Below are 27,963 nucleotides of genomic sequence, written 5' to 3' on the forward strand. Positions count from 1 at the left end.
AGGATACTACAGACACTGTGAAGTCAGCCTCATATTTTTGCCTACACTTAGAGATCGATGCCAAACTTTACTACAAAACGTGATGACTTTTCATTCAGAATTTTCAACTTTCCTTTCATCTGTGGCAACATCCCTTCGGGAACTGCGTATGCAGTTTTCATATCACAACTCATATGTTATGGCAGAGCTTGCTGTAACTACACAGACTTTTTGTATTGCGGTGAAAACAATGATTTGAATTCAATTGAGGCTCAAAAGCAAAGTTCAGATCAATTCTACCTTTTTAACGTAAAACTTCACTAAAGAATTCAGGATGAATGTCATTTCCTTCTCAAGCTGAATCAAGACATTTTTTGTAAGAAACAGTGAAATATGTGTCCCAAATGAAAGCGTTTGATATAGCCAGGAACATCGAGTACTAACTTAATTTTCGAGCCACAAGCAAAGTATCCATACCTATCTCCTACGATTCACCCTAGAATTAAAGAAAAGAAGCAACCATTTTTTATTAGAAGAGGGTTTGAAATATTTTATCCTGCTTTCTTTCGAATTTGTTTTGAGGGAAAAAGATACTACATTATTGGTTGTTTTGATACATTATTAATAATATATTAGCACAAAACAAAACGATCCTGTATTTTTTCTTATAATCCTTGCAGCCTGCTTTCTTCTAACCAAATGTAGATTATATCTCTGAATTTCAACTGTTACCCTAGCATATGTATAAAACGACTTTCTATAAATTTATTCAGAATCCTAAATCAAGTTAACGTGGCAGCCTTTTTTCCATTTTTATCTAATATTTCAATTAATTTTCATGCAAATTATGGATAGTCTCCATTTCAGTTATTTATTTTACGGCTGATTCTTCATTTAGCAATTGGCTTTTGAGAATTCTTTTAATAGTTCAGTTCAAAATCCTTTTATGTCATATTAGAACATGAATTAATTCAATAGTAATGTATTATTTTGATCAAATCAGCGATAGAACACGAGCCGAAACAACGTCGACCATTTTTGGATATCCCAAATAGAGGTATAGTAATCACATTCACAATCAACCCCTTTATTATTGTCTTTAAAAGGACGACATGCACGCAAGGTACATACCTTGTAAACAAGCGATTTAGTCTAACGATTTAACTTTTAATACAAGACAAAACAAATATTTGTACAATATTAATAGTGGTTTAGGTTAAACCTAAAATTGTACAATAATTAAACCGTGAAATGTTGTTGTCAATATTTGAATTACTAAGTGTTTAATGGTGCAATTGAAATTTTGATATGGGAAAAGTATTCAAACTTCATTATTAGGCATTACAAGATATTTTTGATTGAAATCCTTTAAATAATGAGGTCCTTAGTACAGATTTAAGTCTGCCAAAAATACCTTTACTTCAATATTGAAATTGATATGAAAACATATACAACGAGGTCAACAAATTTTATAACATAAGATCTAGAAAATTTAAGATAACGAAACAAAAGTGAATTATTAAAAAAATGACACATTTGCGTGGTCGGAGAATGCATCCCGGATTTTTCAGGATATCAAATATGAACAGAATGTGTGTAAACGTGCGTAATTATAAAATAAATATTAAAACAATTACAACCTTTTTTTCTAAAACTGTAACTTCCACACCTTCCACTTCTCGATTAGGTCCATGCTGACATGTCCATTGTGCATATATATACGATCGTTATTTTTGCTTCTGATAGAATATTTTGTTTTCTTTGTACAGATGTTTTAGAAAAGTGATCCATTTTTGACAGAATGTCTGGTATTTGTCAATCCCAGTGTGATAGGAGAAAGACATATAGTTTGTACAGTTCTGTTTTAATCAGAAAACATAATATTTCAAAGCTACAGTTTGTTTTCCATATGTATGTTAATCTTGTAGGTGAAACCTCCAGTTCATACACAAAATGAAGCTGCAAATTTCGCTAACTGAAAATAATAACAAATACCGCAGTATTTGGAGCGTTCTTCTATTGACTTGCATTGAACAAACATGTTTTTTTTTTCTATTTTGGTATTCAGGCAGAAAAACACAAATGGCCTAGATAATTTAGTTACTCTATATTAAGCCAATATATAAAATTTTAAAACTAAAACAAACAACAGAACCATTCGCAAACAAAACAAAAATCATCGGATTCAGTAATCTGATTATTGAAAAATATCACTATTTCTTGATTTTGTTTACCACTAAGGTTATAGTAGAAATGATAATTAAAACAAGTGCTTTTGCATTCGTACTCTTTCCTTTTCACACTTTCGAGATTTCTCTGCATTTGGGATCAATATGTACGATAATGTTACGCTTACATAATATGAATTTAAGAAATTAAAACATTGACTTTGATTGTTTACACTATACTATTTACCGTTATGTAATTCGCTTATAAGCATATACATTAATTTAGTCTTGAAACGATGAAAATAAAGCATGCACTAACATAAAATTCTGTAGCCAAAAAAATGACAAAACAAATTTCTCCATTTTTATATATTACTAAAATAAGCCCCCAAGGCGTTCGCAGATTACCAAGAAATTACACATCTTGGTTCTCTTGATTATTCTTAAATTGTTGTAGAAGGGTAAATCAAAAGACAGAGGAAATAGACGCATACAACAAAAACATGAACATAACAAACCACAAGTACCTAGACATAAAAGCTAATGAGCATACCGAACTCCATTAAAACATGGAGCATGCCCCAAATGCCCCAGTAGGGTCAGCATTATCTGAATTATCTGCTATTCTAGAAACATCCACTGAGTTGCTCATATTATGTCACGTCCGGGACAGACATGAGAGAAAATGTAGCAATAAAACACTTTACGAATCTGCTCTCATGGAGCAGATGGTTACACCATAACCATCCTCGGGTTCATTATGAAGACCAACATTTTTTTTTCTGCCAAAAACCTAATCATTACAAAGTCTAGTGCGATACAATAAGTCCGGGTAGGTTCGGCAAGCTCTGGCATAACGTATGAGTTATGATATGACAACTTGCTAATCGAATGTTGAATGGATGTTGCCCAAGATAAAATGAAAGTTAAGGAAAAGCAAGGAGAAATGATTGCATCTGTAGTGTATTAAAGACCCTGTGCGGGTCCGGGTGTCAAACGAATAGGCCGCAGCATCGCTAAGCTTGTCGTAGAAGCAAACAAATAGTGGAACCCTAGAGAGGCTAGGACGCTCTTAAAACTGAGCAAGTGAGTTATGTGTCCCAGGTGGTTTGATGGGGGTAATCCTGGCATACTACATGATGGAGTCATCAGGCCATAATATAGATAACCTGACTACAAAAGATGCACGTTCCTCGCACGTTTAAGAACCCTGCTATGCATTTGCACTCAGCCACATGAGGCTACATTGCCAAACCTTACCTACCTCTCCATATTTCTAGTGACAATCAAAATATGTCGACCTAATTATGCTTGTTCCCATCCCGTTAACATTTCATTTAATGTTCATCTCATCTTCCACAACACATTCACCGCCTGAATATAGCTGAAATATAACTGCTTTGGCATTAAACACCAACAATCAATCAATGGTATATTTTGTCGATTGTTTTCCCTTTTTATTGACCTCTTAGAGTAGGTCAAGATATGATAAAAGATTCATTTCATAGTGTCCGTAGTGTCCTCTTTCTAAGTTCTTCTGGAAACATGGTATACGTATAATCCCCACATCTGTGATTACTTGGAGACCAAAAACTATATATATATATATATATATACAGAAAGGTCTGAAAAATTCCCAACGATGTTAAAACTGTCAAATTTGCGATGCAAATTTTTTGTCTTTCCCTCCGCGGGACTCGAACTCGAACTTGTACTGCTGTGACGTCTATGGCAACACCGCCTGCACAAAGTCCATCGCCCTAGACCACTCGGCCAGCTAGGCTATATTAAAATATAGCTTTCGCTGGCCGGGTCATTCCTCCTCGTAGGATTAATCTAGGGCTGTAACTTAGTACACGATGTATGGTGGTACGGGACAATTCATTTAGATGTTAATATGTAGGATAGAGGATCAAATTAATGATGCATGTCACAACAAATCAGTATTATACAACGTCTCAGAATGTGACGACTCTATTTGCTACACAGCTCCATCGGATCAAATTGATACAGGGAAGATATATAGAAAGGTCTGAAAAATTCCCAACGATGTAAGAACTGTCAAATTTGCGATGCAAATTTTTTGTCGTTCCCTCCGCGGGACTCGGAACTTGTACTGCTGTGACATCTATGGCAACACCGCCTGCACAAAGTCCAGCGCCCTAGACTACATTCTGAGACGTTATATACATATATATATAGCCAGCGAATCTGAGATCAATGAATCTGGCTAAACAATGTAATGTGTTTAGCATGAATCAGCTATACAATAAGCTTCATAAGAGTGACGGGATATATCAGCAAGTAGCGGAACACAGTTAGTTTCCATTTCTGTTGCGAAAAGGTTTTTTTTTCTAGTATCTTTTGCGATTTCTTAGATATGAGAAATGATAATCAAGCTAATACTAAACTGAAATCAGATCGCAAATGATTGAAGCAATGTCATTTAAAGTTATTCTATATATTACATTTATTTATTATTCATAACTATCATATTTCTGACGGTCTTGCGTTCACGGTTGAATCTTCTCGAAAATTGTAATCCGTAAATGAAATCAGTGTCATTTTACATGTTGATTCCTCATGAGAGGAGACCAATTTGAAAAATGGGTGATGCGGTTACTCATCATTTTGAGGGCAATCCATACTGCTCAAAGCACGCCGTATTAATATAACTGACGACTAAATTGTTTCGACAACATGTCGAATTTCAATTGATCTCTAAGAGCTTCCAGTTCTTGAGTGGTGTGTTGAGTCATTTTCAAATTGAGGTTGTATTACAAAAAAGAAAATAACGCAATAAACATAGTTCACGTAAGATTTAATGAAATAATAATGCAAAAGTGAAAATATCTAAGGCATTTTATTTAACTATTGGGTAATTCAAACTGCTTGATCAGACGGCTTTAAACGTTCTTCCACCGGCGGCTGAAGCTTCCATTAATACCAATCGGCCATTTCAAGACAAAACAATATTGTCTACATACATTGTGTGGAAAAAAATATTTGTATAACTATCGAACTATAATTTTTAAAGTCTTTGCTTCAAGTTCTTAAAACATTTTAAAAATGTATTTGAGGGTAAATGTCCGTAAAAATTGCGCATGCTTTTTAACATATTTAAATGCATGATTGAACTTAATCATTTACGCAGAAAATACATTTGGAAAAAGTAAGTACTGATTCGATATGATTATCAAATCAATAATGGCTTACGCGCTTTGGTATGTCATCATCACTGTTTTAGTACAAAACAAACTTACGATGATTATATTTATTATCTATAAAAAGACTACATGTACTACAGTAAATGTCGTTCAAATACCGGGAAAAAGCAGCACTACATAATTCTTTAAAAATTCGTTATATCAGATTAACTACTTTTCATATATAGAGGTATGATTTTTTTGTTTTTGTTTTTTTTTTTGTTTTATAGGTATTTATATATGTTGGATATATTATTATTATGATTATTATTTATTAAAAGAAGTTTGCAGTTGTCTACTATATCGAAACCCAATACACCTGACCATGGCATCGCGATACTATATTAAACTTTGTTAATATTATGTATTTTTGTAAAAATATTTCATTAGTTAAGTCAGCATAAATTCACACAGTTTTTACGACTCAAGCACCGGTTAAGGTATTAAGCTTTTCTTTCGAACTTTGCACTCTTCCATTTCCCAATTGATCAATATCGCACATCCAATTTTTTCGTTCCCAATCTCTCATGTTCTATTTTCAGGTCTGTCTATATTATGTGTGTTTTGTTTTATTATCAATTTCATCTTCAACAAAATATAGAAATCTTAGTTCATGGATAATTCCTTCTTAAATTTCGTGTCCACTTTACCAATGTCCATTCCTTATTGCCCTAAACCTCAATTGGAAGGGATGGCTACCTCACTGAAGTACTCTACAATGCCATAATGACTTGTACTAATCATTGATTTATTAGAGAGTCATTGTAACATATTTCATAGGCGTTGTATTATTGGTTAAATATTATTTTAACATTGTTTTCCTAATGTTTACTGAACACATTTGAAAAATGCAAATTGTAAGTTTTGAATGTAAATCAAAAACAGTCATCCTGATTTAAGTATGACTTGTAGGAATAGAAATAATGTTTATGTGAAAAATGCTCTCTGTCTTACTTAGGATTCTACATTATACAATATATCTATTTATTATTTACTTTATATGGACTATTGTTAATTGTTTATTTGCAGTTTCAGAAATGGCATTCTTTCTGTTATTCCTGGTGTATTTGTCGGCTCAAGTGCATGAAATTACTGGATTAAATGGTGATTATGGCTTTTTTAGTAAAATATAACAGCAAGCATTACACTTGATAGAGGGGGTAATAGTTTCACAATGTGGATAACTTTTTAAATTTGACTAAACTAGCCATGTGTAACTCAATGAACTGGCAAATATATCTATTGTACTAGTTTTTTGTTAATTATTGTCTAATTGTACCACCCTGTGAACACATTGAAAAGTGCAATGCAATATCTTTAAAGAAGTTTAGATATTTTGATTGAGAATGCGATAATGAATTGTAACAAACATGTGTATGTGTAAAACAAAATAAAAGTAGAAGCCGTAATAACGCATTTATTAAATATTTTGTAGATGTAAAGAATGACTTTAATAACTGCATGACATGGTGGGATGATTCTCGTCTTTTAACAATAGCATGCCGTGTACCAAATCTCTCCCTTCCTGTGATCTTTACTCACAACGATACAAAAACACATGTAACATGTTTGATGCAAAACAATACGTTTTACTGTACTATCAAAGAAGAAAGAGTTACTTTTACCAAGACACAACAAACAGTTACTATAACCTTAGTGGTAGACAAAAATGATACCAATTTTGGTGGACTTTGGTCCTGCATGCAAGGCCAAAGCATACGGTCAACAAATGTATCCATTACAGAAGGTATAATCTTTTTTTGTTTATAAGTTAATGTGGGTTGTACAGCGTTTTAGAATTATAATCAAGTATCAACAGCAAGTTTTTAATTCTAAAGTGACAATTAACAAGTAATGATAAGAACGTGTTGTCATAATTTGATTTTGTGCCCTATTACTACAACTATGTAGCGACTGACTTCTTAAAACTTCTATTTTATTTTCGGATTACGTCATCGGTAATTCATAAGTTCTAAATGACAATATGGACAAATTAAGGTACTATCGTGCATTGTTTTATTTAAGATTTCTTTCCTTTTCTTTCAAATCATATATTTTTATTTTGATTATTTTTATTTATAGAAACGAAATAAATTGTGCGATTACAAATATAACATGTAAAGTGTTGATCATATTTGATAAATTTATCAATGATCATCACAAAACTAACAGATTGTGAACAAATCAATTGTTTTTTTTTCTTTCTTAAGGAATTATTTAACCAACTGAGGACGCAATTTTACTATGTTTAATGAAGTCTAAAAGAAGTTACACTATTACTTCCCAGGAATACGTTTATAAATATAAATAAACAATCTAAGTTGATTTACATTATCATTAGAAAAAAATCGCACTTTTAAATATAATTGTGATTTTAATATTACATATCCATGCTTCATTAGAAAGAAATTAACTGAAATACATATTTTTAGAAGTTTTGATACAATTGCAATAATCTTTAACAAACATGTTGCTTTGGAGAACGGAAATGTCATTGAGAAATTCTAGTGTCTTTGAATTGATCTGTAGAAAAGAGATTTTAAGAAAAATGTTTACACGTTTTATTGTATATTTTGTCCGATTGAAATGATTTTGCACATTGAGTCTGTAGTATGAAGGACACCTATAACTACACTATCAAAGCAATATTATCAACTCGGTGTAGCTTAAAGTTTGACACAATTTCTTGTCCTTCGTCTTAACGAAAATTATATTGGCTTCTCAAACTGGACATGGTAAATTCGCTGCCGAAACCGGTTTTCAATGAAGATCTACTTTTTACATACTTTACGTAAAAGATAAAAGTTACTTTCAATTTTGATACTGACAATATCAAGGGGAATATCCTGACGAGCGCATGAGCACGAGTTCCAAATTGAAAGTGTCACTGTGTTAATCGGTTATCAAATTTTTGCATTTTTTATCATCTTATTGTACATTAAGCTATTGGACAACTCTTGTCTCGTGAAAAATGTGTTGCTGCCTGGCGTCGATTCGGTCCATTATACTTCGATATAAACAAATATTTCGCGTTGGATTATAAAATATGCGTAACGCCTTTTACGTTACAAAGGTTTGAATTGAATAAGAAAGCATTATATTTAAAGCAAACTTATAATTCTACATCTCCATGAATGATTACTTGTTGTTGTTGTTGGTTTTTTTTTTAATCATTTAGCGATATTACCAGCATTCAAATTTTGCATATTTCAGGAATTAGGGCAGACTCTGTATTAAAAATACAAGGCAAACTCGGTTCATACAACAACAGTTCAAGTTACATTGATGTTCAATGCAGTTCGTGTAGAGCATCATATCGATCATTTGCAGAATTTTTCATCAACCGGAAAAAAGTAGCCAGCGTTCGGCAAGACAATAGCGGCAATTGCCTTCATAATAGTATAATTTGTACGGATAAAATTTGCAACTGTACAGCAGAAAAGAATTCGTTTGCTTTGCGCCTACAAGTACACGATTTCAGTAAAGTGAATGAAATTGGTTGTGAAATGCAGTTTTTTGACAGTTTTAGAAAAAGAAAGCATGCTGTTTTCACATATATGGACTACAATAAAAGTGGTAAATATACATCTTAAAAGTGTACTGACAATTTAACAAAAAATATTTGTTATTTCATATGATCTGATTAGGCAATATGGTAAAAAAAGCAACAAAGAAACAAAGAGAAAAACAAACAAACAAAAACAAAGAAAACAATACAAAATTTAAAAAACTCGAAAAAAAATTGAGATTTAATTGGCTAGACATAAACTGTACTTAACATTACTTTAATATATATTGGTAAAAAGTAGCAAAGCAAGAAAAATAGAACGATTCATCTCCATATTTTTAATGTTAAAAATGTAGACGGAGACAATGGACATACACTATGTGGACAACAGAATAATATATATTTAATGACCAATTTGATAAGATTTGCACAAAGCAACATACAATAAAAAAATTCATTTACAATAAGATCTACAACGAATCCTTGAGTGACACCGGGGTTTTTCCTTATAATCAGAAACAGACATCACAATCGCTATTAGTCGAACATACTAGGCATTGAACATCCTCTACTGTCATACCTGATACCATCAGAGCTTGACCTATCGAAAATGTTATTCAGGTACAACAGGTCTTTATGTTCACTCTCTACATTTTATGAAAGGAACGTAGCAATAGGTTCGTAAAAAGCTATATTTTATATCCTTTTGGCCGCGGGGTCTAGAGTGTTAGACTTTTCTGAGATTTTACAGCAAAGAAGGCATTGGCATCGCAATTTTGCAGTTTGGCATCGATTGATACCACACTTAAGAGGTAGCTTAAAGCTGATAATTACGTATGTGCATTATTACATCAATATTCTATGTTGACCTTATTCGTGTGTTCTATATGTAAATAGATAAGCAAATTATTAGGGAGATGGTAGAATTCCCTCATCCCATTAGACTTTTTATGCGTATATATTTGCGACATTTGGTCCAAGCGAGCTAATGAATTTCTATTTAAGGAAAGACTTTTTGAATTGATATAAGTATTTTGTATGAGGAATATATGACATTACATGGTGATAAATAGTACGAAAATGATTCAACTTATTATGTCGGTATTGATCAACGACAATATCATTTGCAGGTTTTCAAGAAAAGCGAACCGTTATAAATGTCATTAAGGACAATGAACCAGTCTGATCTAGTTAGTATCAATTACATTTGATATTCGGTCAATTGAGACCAAACACGTATTTATTGTAAATGTTTCCCATAAGCACGAAACATGTAATTCAATACAGGCAGTTCATATCCGATTAAATACAATTAAATAATCACGCTAACACTGTGTACAATATGGATCGAAATATTGAGAAGTCACACGAAGGTTTAGAATGGCCAGACCTATACCCTACAAGCAACTTGCATGTGTGACCTTAAACCTTATTTTTGTCTATCCTTAGTCATACATAAATGTATTATTTTTCGCAGAACCTACGTATGGAGTTTTCATTTCACCACTCATACGTTTTTCCAAACGTTACAGAAACTAGGCGTACTTTGCATGTCGGAATTGACTTCTTAAAATTATACTTCTGGAGCAGAGTAATGCTGCGACTAGATAAAATTCATATCTGTAATTTGTTTACTTTCATCATACTGAATGTGTAGAACGTGATGATGTATCCATCTGCCCCACGATAACCGATTTGTTCACTCTATCATAGTTTATTATTTTTCTTTAGTCTTCCCCAGTCGTGATATTTTGTACGAGTGTTTCTTGAAGAGCGGAGGACTCTTATCCTACCGATGTATATAATCTATGCTCCCATGTTTTATGGAGTCCGGCTTGCTCCTTTACTTGTTTTTTTTATTCTGTGCATGTGAAAATTTGCTTTTTTGACGCTATTTGTTGTGTGTATAATATCCGTGGATCATATGCTTTTAATTACCGTTAGGATCCCGGTTTACATGATTTCCAAATCATATGCATAATTAATATATTGAGTAAGAATGAAACAAGTTTTTAATTCCCTCCACTATTTTTGGCAGATATTTCATGCATCTTGTAACTGTACAGAATGTCGATTGGAATGTTATATCTTAATTTTTATTCATATTAAATGATCGTGATTTTTATGAATGATGTAAAACATCATATTTAAATCGGATGTTATTTGCAGGAACATATACCTTTGATAACAAAGTAAACACAACAGATATACACACAACACAGCAAACCCCACTTGTGGAAAACGGTAAGAAAAGCCGTCTACAATTGTATTTGTTATATTTGTATACAATATTTGAATTTTTGTATGAGTTTACACAGTCCTCTCTTCTTCTTGTTGAAATGCTTCCATGGTGTTTTTTCATCATGACATACAGTGAGAAATTGTTATCATCGTTTATGCTCGTCGTGGTAAAGTTGTACAACTTTCATGAATCATCTTTACAAATTCTAAATAGAATTTGCAATTTTGAATTCATTCAATTCTAAAGTTTCTAGATAAGAAATGTTGTTCTTTTCATATCATTCAATTTACAAAAAGACAAATTCTGCTATTTTTAATACACTGGAATCATAAAGTTTTGTTTCATTTCACTAAAAGAACAGTCATAAAATTTCAACGAGATAAAGTAGGGCAATAGCTAAATTTTATTGCTAATTCAGATTATGATTGATTTCGTCGATTTACAAAGACACTGAATACTGAATAGCATTTTGTTTAAATAATTCTGAAAACGATTTTTTTAAATTCAAGATTATGAGGCACTCTTTAACGATGCTTATGCTTTTGCAGGGTTTCGTAAAGCTTTATACATGTACTAGTATCAGATTACAATACCCTTTAAGTGGTCCTTATGACAAAAGGTTCTAATGACACAGTTGATGTGTAAGTGATTTGTGACTTTTGTTACCTTGTATGTATTATTCTGGTTATTTTATATTCTTCTTATATGTGTCTGTTTTCCATGTCTGGTCTTTGTTCCTGGATTACATCATTTGGTTACTGCTAGAATATTGGTCCCTAGATAACTCTTTCAAAAGAGTTAATATTATTGTACTTTATACATGACTTTTTACATAAAGGATGAGTTACCACGTATGTCCAAGGTATGTTATAATGGCCAAAGAAAGACCGCAATAGTTCAATGCAATACCAAAAACTATTACAGTCTTTCAAGAATATATTTCATATAAAAACTGTACTAGCCAGCTTTTTTTAATTCCTACATTAATATGTGTTTGAATTCTATCAACAATTACATTTGCTGGATACTCAGTTCAAATTCAAATGAAAAATTTTCGTTCATTGCTTTACCATTTAACAGGAAATTGCAAATTGGTACTGACAACCACCGCTTGTACCTGTTTTTATTTACCTATAATGAGACTTTTTTTTCTGTTTTAAAAAGGCATTATTTACCTGTCCAAAATAATAACTGGTCCTTTTATAAGTCATAATGAACCGATAGACCCTATAATGGACAGGTAAAACAATAATTCTCTGTTTATTGTAATGTAAGTCAGGCAAATGTTTTCATGATATAAACAACTGGTTGGTTAAAAAAATGTAATCTAAAATTTAAGTTGGTTGAAGTGAAGGGTTAATGCTCACTGAAGGTGCCAAAATTCAGGCCAAATAGCTTTTTTGCAGTAGTTACATGTAACAATTATGTTTTGTTTTGAATCCTCAGTTTTTGCAATTCGACAATGTTCAGGAAAACAAAAAGGTATCGTTGAAGATGCCTAAATTTTATTGCATTGACAAACACCAGATTTTGAGATTTCAAAAGTATAATTTCCCAGTATACATTGAAAACTGCCATCATATTGAGATAAGCTGAAAAGGAAATATTTCGATTAGTACCAAAAATAATGTAATTTGAATAAAACATGATGCATGTTATGCAATCATAGGTTGTATCGTTATCTGTAAACACAATTTAAATCAGAGTAAAAGCCTTTAAATTACCAAGGTAGCTGAAGCTGCATTATTTACACAAAAGAGTAGAACATAGTTGTGTCATTCTAATTGGTTTATTCACACAATGTATTGTAGGCTACAGTGAACTCAAACTATTTTCAACGGTTGTAGCTGCATGTCTCACATTTACAATAGTCATCATTGTTATACTCTGCAAAACTCGGAAAAGAGAAACGGTAAAGTTCTCCTTTATTAAACTTAAATTACATTTTTAATACAAATGGCTAAAATGTGAATTCCTTTACTTCATTTCCATTAAAGAATTTATTAACAAAAGTAAGCAAATGATTTTAACTGTAAGAAAGGTTTGGACATTTCTTTTGAAACGTAATGTGTTAAACTTCTCATGTTTCTCTTTCTTTGTAATAGCGATATATAAACATTTTGCACTTGATCCGTGACCACTTAAAAATGTAAATAAATTGATTACCTCGAAAATGGTGAGCAAACGTACAAGGAGCCTGTCAAACCACCTTGAATTAAGTTGAACGAATAAACATGAATTATTTAATTAAAAACAAAAGCCGTTATTAAATTGCAAACTTAAACAATGAAACATCTGGACACAGTAATGGCAGTAGACCGGCGAACATAGCCAAAATAAACCTGTCAAAACTGATTACAGGCGGACTTACCAATATTTTTCTTTTTTGTAGGTTCAAATATAAACCTAGATAAACACCAACCGTTGGTAAGTGTTTATGAAAGCGAAACCATTTTAAGTAACAAATATATTTTATGACCAACGATTTGAAACTCCCTTTAAGGTAAGAAGAATATTGTATATTTTGTATTTGAAGTCAAACAGAGACCATAACTAAGAATGTACATAATTAAACTAAATTTTTTATGTAGCAATTGCATTATCAAGTTAAAAAGAAATTATGACTAATCATACACTTTTGTGAGTTTTCCACAACAGAGGAAACGTACCTTAACACCTCCCCCCCCCCCAAAAAAAAAACAAACAAACAAACAAACAAACAAACAAAAACAAAAATTTCCCACGACAGAAGTTTTAAGAAGAAATAAAAGGTCCTTGGGGATAGGTGAAAAAATGTAGAAATGAATTAAGAATTTTAAATATTCACACTAACATTGCATTAAAACAAAATCGTTTTTGCATAAATCAAATGATTTGGTGAACATTGCAGCTTGTTGTTTTGTGATAAATACACACGTATTCTCCAAGGGGCCTTAAAGATTTATAGAGCCATTTGAAACGGCTGCTCACAACTTGCCATGTGTTCAATACATTTTGATTTCTTATCATGATATTTACCCTCCCAATGCGCCTGGTCCGTGCTCCCTGTTTCTAGTAGAGTCCGAGTTGCTCATTTACTTTTGTTTTGTATCAATTTGATTATATATGTTCTGTGTTGTGTGTGTCTGTTTTCCATGTCTTTTTTTACCTAATTTTTCAATCTTTTGACTTCCGCTAGAATCTTGGTTGCCTTGATTGCTCTCTTACATCATAAATATCTTTACAAAACAAAGATTTAAAAAACCATCTGGAATGTTGGTGATTACAACTGTCGTATCAAAACAAACAGAGACGACAAAAGCCAAACCCTTCAAATCATAAACTAAACCTGGTATGTAAAAGAACAATAAAAAACTTTAACCTTACAACTTTTTGTGGAAAGTGTTGAAGTGGTCAGTTTATTGCCTTGCATGTTATTCTGTGTACCTCAAAAACTAGACCAGATGTATAGAATCTATTAAGTCATACATAGTAAACAATGTTAAGAGTTTCCAATTTGATATAACTAGACTTCATTTTGAAATACTGTATAATGATTGTTTTAAATGATTGTCTTATTACATGTCAATTGAAAATCATAAATAAACAACCTACAAAACACAAAGCAAAACAAACACAAACATAAACATAAACAAAAACAAAGCAGAGCAAAACAACAATAACAAAACACGGTCTTTCTGTATTTGATTTACAATAGAAAACTTTAACCTCACAACTTTCTATGGAAAGTATTGTAGTGGACGGTTTATCGCCTTGCATGCTACAATACTCCATTTGCAAATGTTGCATAGGCAAACAGAACATATTATCACACAATCATTACGAGCATAAGTTTCTTATTTTGTTTCTTTTTTTTTCTTGGAATTCAATATTTTAATTCTATTATGAATTGTTTTACAGGGTATAAGTTGCCTGCAGGTTAAAGATAACTCACAAGACATGTGTTTTTATTAGTCTCTTTGGTGAACAATGCAACATATTTATATCACAATCTAAACAAGGAAGAGAACGATCACATGACTAGGAATATATAATTATGTTTGAATGAATGTAATAACTATAAGATTGTTTATTCTGATCTGTTTGATCTTTATTGCTAAAAATAGAAATGACACATTTTAAACATGTTATTTCAATTATAGAAATTTTCTAGAATTTGTTAACAAACAAGTATTCATTATCTGACTCAATAATGATAAATTGAATACATTCATTCTTTAATAATGGAGTTCTGAGGACACCTTTGCAGCTTGAAATTACTGGGCTAATACTATTTAAATTACTTTAGGGATTTCTGCTATATAAAACAATTCAAAAGTGGACATCAAAAATCGTAACACAATTTATCTAGTTGAATTAAAATTATTGACATTGTAATTTATCTATTGTTTGCTGAATTTTTCTAAGAGGTTATTTCATACCTTGAGGTTTTTGTTGGTACAATTAGTACAATGTTTTCTGTGTCAGTTACCCAATTGTATGTTTAAAAGACGATCGAAGAACTGTTATGTCAAAATTCTAGGTCTAGCGTACATAATTTTTGTAACACAAAAATGAAAAGGACGGTTTTATCCTTCGACGTAGGTTTGGTGACAAATGAACATTATTTATATCTAAATATTTAATTTTTTTTTAATTCTGAATATTTTAGCGTTATTGAGCAATATTGTTCATTTCGAATATCCAAACTTGGTATTTAAGCTGCGCCCCTAACTACGGAAATATTTCAATGAGGGTATCTCAATACACTAAAAGCATACATGTAAACTACAAATGCCCAATCGATTGGCAGTCGATAGTATTAATCTGCATTAAATAAATGTTGATTTCATATTTAAAAATATATATATATATATATTGTGAATTTATTATTGTTTTCTGATCATTTTGAATTAAAATAAAAAAAATGTTTTCAATTGCTGGTTCGATTATGGGACATAAACGACTTTGAACTGGTTACGTTGTAACATAAACCGCTTTGCAGTTTATTAAGCATAAATCGACCCTAAGTCGTTTATATTTTAATCCAACCAGCAATTGAAAACATTACTTTAATGACATGGAGGAAAATGTAATATCGTTTAAAAATGAAGTTTGCCGGTCTTGTTTGTTTATAAAAACGCATTCTCGAAATATTCAAAATCTGATAAAATCGTTAGAACTGCGATTTCATGTGCATGTAAATGAAATCGAAAAAAAAACGAAGTACTTTCTAGAAGTAATAAAATTATATTAATGTTGAAAAGATCAAACTTTTTAAAAGCCCATAATTCAGTTTCAGCTTTCCTAATTAATTGCCAAACAGACTGAAAACTCAACAAAACAAATTCTGATTTCGTGTCAGCCTATGGTCATATCCATTATAAAGGCTTAAATTATAACAATTAAATCAATTGATAACAAAATACATGTAATGATAACAGTGGTCAATGATCAAACTCAATTAATCAATGGTTTCGACAATTTACTTTAGACAACAACACGAATATCGTTGTTATAAAAAATGGCTAACTGGAGGAAAAATCTTTGCAATCGTCTTCAAAGGTGTCAAATATATCAAGATATGCTTGAGTTCCATGGATAGACGATGTAACTCCGACAGCATTGAAAACATTTTATATGTCAACAACTTGTTCGCTCAAGAAATTTTTAAATGGGTGAAAATTCATGATCTCTAATATCCTTATTTTAGGGACAAATTTAAAAAAATGTCCGTACCTATTGATTTTGCTCATTATACGTTGAGTAGAATTCATACAGAAAATATGGTGTATCCATAGATTACACATTTCTTATTTGCACAAATATTTAGTCATTCATTTTTTAATTAGAACAAAAAATAATTCAGAAGTGTACATATTTCTGGATCTGAATGTTCTAGTTTACCTGATTTCAGTAGCTTTTTCATTGTTTTCCAATGTGTTTAAGGGTTTCCTGCATTTTCCAAATTAAAATTGTCAATATCACTTTCGAATTGCTCTGTACGTATTTTCTTCATATTATTAATTGTATGTCGCTCTCGCCTATAATTCATTACATCTTTCTCCACTTTTGATTTAATCGCATTTCTTTGTAAACGGTCGCGTACACGTGTTCTCTTCTTAAGTTATTTTTAAGACAAAGTTTGTCATTTTTCCGAACTGTTACAACTTTTGTTGGAATACACTCCTGTGAAATAATCAGTAAATATGCGACACATTTTATCAACATCTACTTCGTCTTGGATGAGTGCAGTCTAATCTAAAGCCTCCATTTTATATCAAAGGTTCTCTTCGTCCGCTTTGTTATATAACCATACAGTTCTCTCCTTTAATGGACATTCTCTAAAAACAACGCTGTGGTCACTAATATCGTGAGGTATATCTATAAACTATAAAAATCATTGTATCGCTCATTATAATCGGGTCAAGTAAAATGTGTGCTACTTGCTTCCGTTACACGCGTTGCTTTATTGATAATATTCTTAAAATTAAATGTATTGATTGTATCAATAAGCTTGTAATAATTAGACACTAGTAAGTCAGAATTCAAACCTCAAATCGCCCGTGATTACATTGTATTTCATTCAACCGATAATTCGTACCTAACGCATGATTTTACCGTGTCCAGAAATCAGACAACGTTCCAGGTGTAGAGCAGAAATGGTGTATCCATATGCACCATGAAAACCGATGTGTACGGTGTCATTGTTTTTTTTTCCTTTTTCGTCTACAGAGTAAACCACTTTGCCCAATTATTCACAAATAGTCCACCTAGATATTTCAAGACCAAAATGCTGCAGTCCATACAGCAAGAGTCGCAACTGAATTAATGACAGAAACGGGTATCAAACGTATGAGTCGGCCTGCACAGTGCAGTTCCCAGACATGAAAATATTGACAACGTACAGTTATTTAATCAAAGAAAACTTCGCATAAATACACTCGAACAATATTTTGTCCCGAGAAGTAGTGGCAATATGGGCGGAGATTACGCTGGCTTAATTACATTCAAAATCTGTTTAAATCAATTTAAAAGAAGAACCAAAGTATCCTACGATTGCTTTTGCATACTTTTTGCAAGTACTGTACAAATGTACATCCCAGAAATCACTTTTGTTTAATGAAAAATACACGTATGTTGCATGTAGATGGATTAGTTTCGTCATAAAAAAAAGTAATCCTCAATTGAAAAGCTATCCGTATTTAAGTGTATACAAACCCATGTCACTTTTATCCTTGCCAATATTCTAATAGATATAATTTAATAGATCAATCAATACTCAAATAGATGTGAATTTAATAGATCTAGATCACTAACTTTTGATGTTTGTTGTTTGTTGGGGTTTAACGTCCGAGCAGCAATATTTCAGCTATAATCAGACGATGAACATGAAATTGATGATAAAATGAAAATGAAATGATGATGAAATGAAAAAGGGATGGGACACAAGGACAATGGGGTCGACAAATTTTGATTGCCACTGGAAATAGGGAGAGGTGGGTAGGGTCGGGCAATTTAGCCTCCTGTGGCGGAGCCCTATGATTCCGGGAGAATATCACAGTAGGGTTCTTTAATGTGCGAGGAACGTGGAATCTTTCCCAATACGGTGCACCACTATGGTTTGCGGTCAGGTTTTCCGTATTATAGCCTGACAACCCCAGCATGTAACACACCAGGGGTACCCCATTCCACCACCTGGGGCACACATCCTAGTTGCTCTATGGGCAGAGCGCCCTAGCCCCGGCTAAGGTTCTGAGCACTATTAAGTCGCATTTTACGGCAAGCTTAGCGCTGTTGCAGGCCTATTCTTTCAACACCCGGACCTGCACGGGGCACTAACTTTTGAGAAGCAAATTCCAGATGTCTACAAAAAATACAAACAAATCAAACCAACGAACAAAAAGCAGTGGTAACATGCTTCGTTATGAATATTTGGATGCAGGTCTGAGTTAATGTAATGTACATTGTACTTCCTAACAAGTATAGCCAGTTTTGTTTCCATGGCTTTTATAGAAAAAAAATATCTACTTCGAAGAAACTTTTAAATTTTTAACTTAGTCATAGTTGTGATGATCAGCCGAATCACATGTTTTTATGATCGTGTTTTTAACGAAACAGTCAATGTTCAAGCTTAATATGACAACATTTAAAAGGAAATTATATATAATCGTATCTTTTTATTCAATTGTACTTATATATCAAAGACAATCATAACGAGAAATGTGGACGGACGAACCGACAGGAAGACATTTTGGGAAAATTGGGTGATATAGTACATATACACTATAAGAATTTTAAAATCCATTGCATTTAATAAAACAGAGTACGATGTACCTACCTTCATTCCAATTTATGGAGGCAAACATACTCAGGGACAATACATGTTTCAGAATTTGAAATCAGTACTTTAAATTGTTTAATGATTAAATTAATCTAAAGATAAGTCGGAAGCTGTTTCTGTATTGGATTGTACATGTACCAAAACAAAAATAAAATGTACAGAGCAGTGGCGGATCCAGAGAGGGAACAGGGGATTAGCATCCTCTTTTTTCTAGGAAAATGTGTCATTTTCATATGTAAAATTGACAAAAAATGGGAAATAATGTCCTTGCACCCCTCTTTTTAGATACATCGATATATTATTGCCCTGATGTTTACCAATCGTCATGTACATGTATATTGTCATAAAATAGAAATAATTTTAATATAAAAAAGTTTTGATTTGTGTCAATGTAATGGTGATGCAATTAAATGCATATTCTCCTGGCTTGTATCTGTATAATCAGACGGAAAATCCCGTAATAAATCATAAAAAAAACACCCTTCAATTACTTAGCCATTTAGATTGCATATAGATGTTTGGGTAACACCCCGGGCCCTGTCCTCGTTCAACAAAGCAGAGAAGCAAACCAGTTTTGCTACACATGCACTGGCTCCATTGGTCCCACTAACTACCAAATTAATTACTTACATTTGTAACACCTTCACAGACGAGTGGGTATATTTTTACATGTATGTTTACATCTTTTGAATTACTTAAATTTAGTACACAACTTGGAAAACCCACCCATAAATCAAAACCATCGTTTTATCAATTCCCCGTGAAAGTCACAGCCCAAGATGATCGTAATACATTATTATAATACACTATAAACACTTTGTACAGGGTAGTTTGACTTGTAACCAATGATGTTTACATTTTACTTGGTAGTTACTGTTTGTTTTGTTTATAGTGCTTATTCTGATGAAGGTAAGATTGAAAGTATAATAATACTTCTATTATTGTAGAGTTGTGCATTTTTTTTTAACTCAAATGAGAAACTTATTCATTTTGTCTATCTATTTCAATCTGACCTGAAGGGTACAAATGATGCATAATATCATACACATTTGTGTACATTTGAATTTGAAAAATGTTACTTAAGAAACTTACATAATCACCCCAATACTACTATATCTTTCAAGTACGTTCTATCGACTTAATGCAGATAATTATGAGCGTATTTGATTACTGATTAGCGTAGCAGGATATCTGTTTATTGCAATCACTGTAATTTGTACCTATTCTAACTAGTAACGAAGTACAAATAGCTTTTAGTAAATAGCAAAAATATCACTCAGATTATCTTATTTTACGATACGCATGTACATATACTTGTATACATGTACATGCACTATCTATAAGTCCGTTAACAATTTCTTTTCGAACTACATTCAGTTGTCATTTATCTTACATGCTTATAACGAAAATGGCAATGGTGAATATGTCATAGAGACAACAACACCACCGGGATGAAAAAAAGAAAATAAAATGTTAGCTCAGGGCCAACCATAGGTCTTAAATGAACGACTAGAAAACCTTCACATCATAGGTCATGCTGCAGCTTAGTTTGAATTCAAAATAAAATTACGAATGGAAAGTAATGTGAATATGTTTTTTTTTTTCTTTTTGACATTCGACTTTTTGCTTCTTGAAATGCCATGGATTTGTGTATGCCTCCTATGGTACCTCTTATTTGCACATCTGTTTATTTCCGTTTTAGGGTTTTTTGGCATATCACTGATTTTCATTGGGATTATACGTATATGGGACAAGAGTTCTCCTGTGTCGAGGCAATTGAACAATATGGAATGTTTGGAAGCCAATGGTGCGATTCCCCATGGAGTTTGGTCAACGATACTGTTCAAGCAATGGGGCGACTGAAGCCTGATGCCGATTTTATAATATGGACAGGGTAAGCCGGGGTGGTTTAAACTTAATTTCTTTCTGTTTCTAGATTTACTGTACTATCCCAATATATGAGCGTGTCTTGCATATACAGTGGTGTTAGCCTTCAACAATTCTACAGCGGAAGATCTCCCTCTCAAACTTTTCTCAAAGCGGGAGATTTTCCGAGGTTTTGTTTTTGCAACATGTTTAATGTGTTAGCAAAAGAACTTATTTGAACTTAAATCCAATTTCACTGCGACAATATTCCGTGACATTTTCCTCCCCTGAAACACATGTATGACATTCAATGCTTCCTTATTTTACAATAATAGCTTTTATCAGAGGTTCGAGATCAATTTGTTTCGTCACAAAATTGAGATAATTTATTAAAAATTCTTATAAAAGGGGGGAAATTTTCGAATGTGGTTAATATACATATATATATATATATCTGACACGACAGTAGCTATCGACCAGGTCACAACAAACAGCTTTATGCTTGAGAATAATTCATAATGCATGCAATGATGAACTAATTACCTAAACAGAGATAAAGTTTAATATCGTACAGAGCTAATGATAAATTATTATGTTACGTACTTTTTATCAACAAACTTTTTGACACTGCTTTGTGCTGAGCTTGTCGTAAAAGGCGACTAAACAGTACTCAGGAACCTAGCCGGGGGCTAGGTGCTCTGCCCACAGAACAACTGGGATGTGTGTTCCAGGTGGTGGAATGGGGTACCCCTGGCATGTTACATGCTGGGGTTGTCAGGCTATAATACGGAAAACCTGACCGCAAACCATAGTGAAGCATATATTTATAAAAGGGTCTGAAAAATTCCCAACGATGTTAGAACTGTCAAATTTGCGAAGCAAATTTTTTGGTCGTTCCCTCCGCGGGACTCGAACTCGTACCGCTGTGACATCTATGGCAACACCGCCTGCACTAAGTCCTAGTGGTCTAGGGCGCTGGACTTAATGCAGGCGGTGTTGCCATATCTTCTCTGTATCAATTTGATCCGATGGAGCAGTGTAGCGAATAGACTCGTCACATTCTGAGACGTTGTATAATATTGTTGCGACATGCATCATTAATTTGATCATCTATCCTACATAATAACACCTAGATGAACTGTCCCGTACTACCATACATCGTGTACTAAGTTACAGCCCTAGATTAATCCTACGAGGAGAAATGACCCGGCCAGCGAAAGCTATATTTTATATAGCGTAGCTGGCCGAGTGGTCTAGGGCGCTGGACTTAGTGCTGGCGGTGTTGCCATAGATGTCACAGCGGTACAAGTTCAAGTCCCGCGGAGGGAACGACCAAAACATTTGCTTCGCAAATTTGACAGTTCTAACATCGTTGGGAATTTTTCAGACCCTTCTATAAGTTAACGTTATCTTCCCTGTATCAATTTGATCTGATGGAGCAGTGTAGCGAATAGAGTCGTCACATTCTGAGACGTTGTATATATATATATATATACTCACGCTGTAACCCTTATTTATCAATATTACAGAGACAGCACTCCACACACCAGTGACAAAAATGTAAATCTCAAAAATGTAAATCTCGAAATTCATGATGCCTTAATCGGTAATTGTACAAACTTGATTAAGGATGTTTTTCCCAATACTCCTGTATACCCGACACTTGGAAACCATGACAACTATCCCCATAACCAATATCCACCTAACGGGAATCTCTTGTACAACAAGACATTTGAAAAGTGGCGAGAATGGATTGGTGACGAGACAGCCGAGTCATTTCTGAAAGGTAAATAAACAAATCGGAACTAATCGGTTATTTCCGCTACAGATTTCATACCACTATTTCTGGTCTCCATTACTTTATGTTAAATTCAGCTTTTTATAAGGCTCAGATTTTGTTTTACATCAGTACAGATTGTGCTAGAGGAGTATCATTATGATGGTCACCCTTCACCTTAACTCTCATAAAATATCAACATACCTTATCAGCCTTCTAGGAAAGAACGATAAAGTGAAAGAAGACAGGTGCAGATATCACTACTTTCGTTTTGAAATTTAGCCATATCAAGGGGCCAAGAGTTTTTTGTTCAGAATTGTTTTACCCTACACTGAATAAAGAAAATGAGAGTATTGCTGATTCATTCAGCTTCCAGATACCATCAAGTTTGTATACCTTTACTAAACAAGGAGAATGATACGGTGCAATATGTGACTTCTTCGTGTCATTACGAACTACTTTCTTGTATGTGCAGGCGACTGGTTTCCGAAATAGTGGTATTACACCTACAATAGGTACGAATACAAATAATCAATACTACTGAAATTCCAAATAAGGTAACAATCCAGGGTCATATCCATGAACTTAGGTCATATACTTAATTAAATATAAAAATATAAACACAAGGTAACTCGCTGATTTTATTTCTGAATGAGTTCTGTTTGTTCAATAATTAAAAAGATCAAGTCAAATTATGATTTTCAAATAATATTTTATTAATAAATCTCATCTTAAATCATGGAGATTCTGAAAATAAAATTATATGTATATTCAATATAAAATTCACTTTTCCACATATAGTTCCTATAATAATATGGGACTTTTTTAGAAACACTTTCTTTCAGAATTTCTCCTACTTTTTGTGCTCAAATGGAAGGGGAATAATGAAATTATTTTAATAAATATGTTGAAATGAGAAATTTTATATTGAGGTTGTGATTTGGTGAGGTCAAATAAGGTCAAGTTTTTAACATCCGGAGGCCATTTTGGGTCATTTTTAGGTATCTCTGTGTTTATGCATTTAAATTGAAAAAATAATTAACATCCCTGAAAATGTGAATTGAATTACGGTGGTGAAACTATTATTAAATTACAGAAAGGCTATAAAGAAGATAGTGGAAAAATAATTGTGGTTTCGTGCCTACACTAAAACATAACCTCTGATGCAGAAAGGAGAATTTCTTCTTGAAAATAAATGCCGGAATAGTAGTCAATTGCGAATCAAAGTAGTTCTATTCGTCAGGGATCGCTAAAAATCATTAGAAATAGAGCATAACTCTGTCAAGAATCCACCCCCGGTATAAAACAAGGGAAAATATCGTCATTGCTATTTGTACAAATGTAAAAGTATGACTATTTTACAAGAATAATATAAAAAATGCTATTGCTACATGTACATGTATAAATGAATAAAAATATGTTTATAATTAATTTGACCTATTCATAATCAGTCAGGTGTAATTTTGGAAAATCCACAAAACTAGCTAAGGTTGAACGCACGCTTTTTCATAAATTTAAGATGTTAACTATGATAAAGCAACTGCATTTAATAATTTAAACGATTTCTACTTACTGAATATGAGATTGGATGTTAATTTTCAGTAGAAACGAAATATAATATCGAATACAAAATAGAAATTCCACATATTGTTACTCTTCGGGTTTAAGAAAACGAGTTGATCAGTGTTACATGTATGATAACATTTTAATATCAAATGTGTGTGGGACAGTTGTAAGATTTAACATCATCGTATAGCTGCTGTTGAATATAAAAAAAGCGCCATGCATTCATGAATCTCAGCAACAGTTTTACATGTTTTAAATACATGTAGCAGACTTGCCATGGATATATTTGAACATGTACGCACATCTTTAGTGTAAAAGCTTGAATCTTGCAAAATTTGCCAAGATTCTTTATGAAAATTATATTTCACTCACAATACATTCAACCTATCATTTATCGGCTAGAATACCAAAGCGTCAGGAAGGGTATGGAAGCAATTAACGGTAGATACATCAACATCAGAGTACATAGCCTAAACGTGAAAACAGGAAACACAGATGATCAAAATAATCGTATTTACTTTACTTGTACATGTACCAGTCTCACTTAGAACTAGAACCACTAATAATACGAGTAGCAATTGAGGACTTTGTGTACTCAAAATCAAGACAAAGTATTTTACTCTACTGTCTAGGTGGATACTACTCTTTAAAGACTAAAACTGGAATGAGAGTCATTGGACTGAACACGAATTTGTATTATACAACTAACAAACAAGTGGGAAATCCCCCTTATCCAGATCCAGCTGACCAGTTTGTATGGCTAGAACAAACTTTACAGTCTGCCAGAACAAATAAGGAAAAGGTATACGAAGATAGACTCGTTGCTGTGTTGTTATTCGCTTGTAAATGTACGCTCACTTTATTAACTTAACTTGCTTGTCGCTTGATCTTACAACATAGATAAGGCGTCTGAATTATTGTTTTCATTAAGATAAAAGCAGATAAAGAAATAAAAGTATGCACTCAAAGTCTAGAATAGTTTGTTCTTGTATACAAACAAATTGTCTTCCCAGTTTCCAAAGTTCAATGGGTATAACTCTCACATGATTCAGGGGATCAGATCATGAATTTGTATTAATATGTACAATAACATATCATGTCCTAACTACCTTCAAAGTTTCATAAAAGTTGAGCAGCAGTTTTCGAGAAGCTGCACTTATAAAAGTATGACAAGCAGACAGACAGACGGACAGGACAAAACAATATGTTCCCCCACCAAAGTGAACATCCATTCCATGTACGGGAAGTATTATACATGTATATTTGTCGGTCTTATTAGATATCTTAGCAACTAATTGTCCTACTTGTTTTCTCTTGGCCTCATGGTTTTCTATACAGCACTTGTTTTTTTATTCAATCCAATTATAAATTATTTTAGCGCTTAAGAATAATATATATTTGTAGTATTATGATAACTTAGGATATGAACATGAGGAGAATTGTGATCATTTTTGTCAGGTATTAGTAACCGCTCATATCCCTCCAGGGGTTACGCCTACGAATGGTATAACTTGGTTCTACAATCAGTACAACAAGAGAATGAACTCAATCATCATGAACTTCGCTGACGTCATTGTTGGATTGCATTGCGCACACGAACATACAAACAACTTTAGAGTTCATCACACTGACTCAGGTAAATGGAAAGTTTGATAAAGCGAGAATGCAGATATTTTTTTTTTTTTTTTTTGGGGGGGGGGTGTCTAGGGAAATTTCCGCGATTCATAGAAGACTTGATTCAGATCTTACCCCTTAACCATATGTATACATACTTGATTCATTTAACAATAAATAAGGAATGTAGGAATGCGAGGTTAAAATTGTTCAATGACTATGTTTGGAATTCTAAGCGTTGGTAATTTCTACTAGCTCATAAGACTGTCAGTACAAAATCTGGTAGAATCTGATAAGATTGAAAAATAATTTATCATGCTAAGAAACAAACACAATGTTGATACATAGTTTAAGGTCTATTGATGGCTATTTGACAGTTCGTTAGTCCTAGAAGTGTCAAAGTGTTCAAAGGGTGCAGAGTTCAAAGTTACAGTAAAATGATTGGGGTACATTAGTTATTTCCTTTTTGCGATGAAATTGCAATGCACTTCATATAATTTATACTTCGACATGCTGATACTAAAGGAGGTAGACCTAGGGTAAGGGACATAACTCTTGAAATCAGTGATATGTTTCTATCATATTCAAGTGCACCAAAGCCTATCAAGCTTTCATTTCAAACTGAATGTAATCAGTCCAAGTTACTTTGATGCTGAAACGAAATTGATGTAAAATGTTGAGTACAAACGTTCCAGTGATTTGTAAGAGTTACCATAGGTTTACCTCCTTAAAACAATGAATGGCATTTCTGGAATGCAGATAACATATTAGAATATTTGATTGTCCATACTTTAAAATAAGATTTATGTGAAGTACACAACATGTATCACTTTTCATTTTAGGCCAGGGGGCTGTCCTTCAGCTATGCGCGCCATCCGTTACTCCTTGGAGGTACAAAGTTCCAACAATAGGAACAGGGCCAGCCCACAACCCAAGCGTTCCGTTATTGAAATACGACAGAACTAGTGGGGCACTCTTAGACTATACACAGTACTACATGGACTTCCATCAAGCTAACCGAAATAATGTCTCTGAGTGGAAGATAGAATATAACGCCACTGTAGCCTTTAATATTCCGGATCTCTTTCCATCTTCTGTTGCTGAACTTATCAAGCGGATGAAAAGACGTGAAAGCACTGAATTTAAATATTTCCATAGGTTTTGGACCACAAGTATAGGCGAGACTTTCCAAGAAGATTGTGACATCGCTTGCCATATAAGGTTTTATTGTAATTTTAAGCATGTTGACCATGCCGATTTCCATAGGTGTGTTAAGGAATTTTCTGTTTCTTCGGCATATACATGTGCGCAACAAACAGGGTTACATGCTGTGTATTTTATTCTTCTTTGTTTATATCTGATAAAGATCTTTGTCATTTAGGATGATACAATGTATAAGTTGGTACATGAGACATAATTTTTCAGTAGTTTCTACATAAATATATCGCTAGTACAGCCATGTTATTGTCTGTATCTTTTATCATTATAAATAACATAGATGTTTTAATCCTAAACTCGGCGTACAATGCAGTAATTATGTAAACTTGGCTGCAAAATTAAACCAAATATGTATTTTATTATTAAAATTGAGCACAAAAGTTCGTGCCAACAGGGGTTGGAGTAAGGGGGATGGGCACTTCTAATATTAATTTATTAACTACGGAGTGACTGTGTTACCTGTCAACGATCTACGATGGTCGAACTGAGTTGTTTG

At 32.9% G+C, this 27,963-nt stretch overlaps 2 protein-coding genes across 2 annotated transcripts; both read left to right on the forward strand.

Annotated features, from left to right (window-relative positions):
* The first annotated feature begins 5,284 nt into the window (after positions 1 to 5,284).
* On the forward strand, positions 5,285 to 9,406 carry LOC148610004 (uncharacterized). Its single transcript, XM_088541816.1, has 4 exons — positions 5,285 to 5,319; positions 6,383 to 6,457; positions 6,789 to 7,100; positions 8,567 to 9,406. Exons 2-4 carry the CDS (start codon positions 6,391 to 6,393, stop codon positions 8,944 to 8,946), a joined length of 759 nt encoding a protein of 252 aa, XP_088397942.1. The 5' UTR covers positions 5,285 to 5,319; positions 6,383 to 6,390; the 3' UTR covers positions 8,947 to 9,406.
* Positions 9,407 to 11,029: 1,623 nt separating this feature from the next.
* LOC148610005 (acid sphingomyelinase-like phosphodiesterase 3b) lies at positions 11,030 to 27,699 on the forward strand. The gene is made up of 8 exons (XM_088541818.1): positions 11,030 to 11,105; positions 12,915 to 13,015; positions 13,496 to 13,530; positions 15,004 to 21,320; positions 22,822 to 23,078; positions 25,268 to 25,437; positions 26,094 to 26,271; positions 27,092 to 27,699. Exons 4-8 carry the CDS (start codon positions 21,067 to 21,069, stop codon positions 27,628 to 27,630), a joined length of 1,398 nt encoding a protein of 465 aa, XP_088397944.1. The 5' UTR covers positions 11,030 to 11,105; positions 12,915 to 13,015; positions 13,496 to 13,530; positions 15,004 to 21,066; the 3' UTR covers positions 27,631 to 27,699.
* Positions 27,700 to 27,963: the final 264 nt, after the last annotated feature.

The sequence above is a fragment of the Perna viridis genome, chromosome 8 (genome assembly GCF_037379345.1).
Source record: "Perna viridis isolate PV_CMFRI_1.1 ecotype Kerala chromosome 8, ASM3737934v1, whole genome shotgun sequence".
Taxonomy (NCBI): Eukaryota; Metazoa; Mollusca; class Bivalvia; order Mytilida; family Mytilidae; genus Perna; species Perna viridis.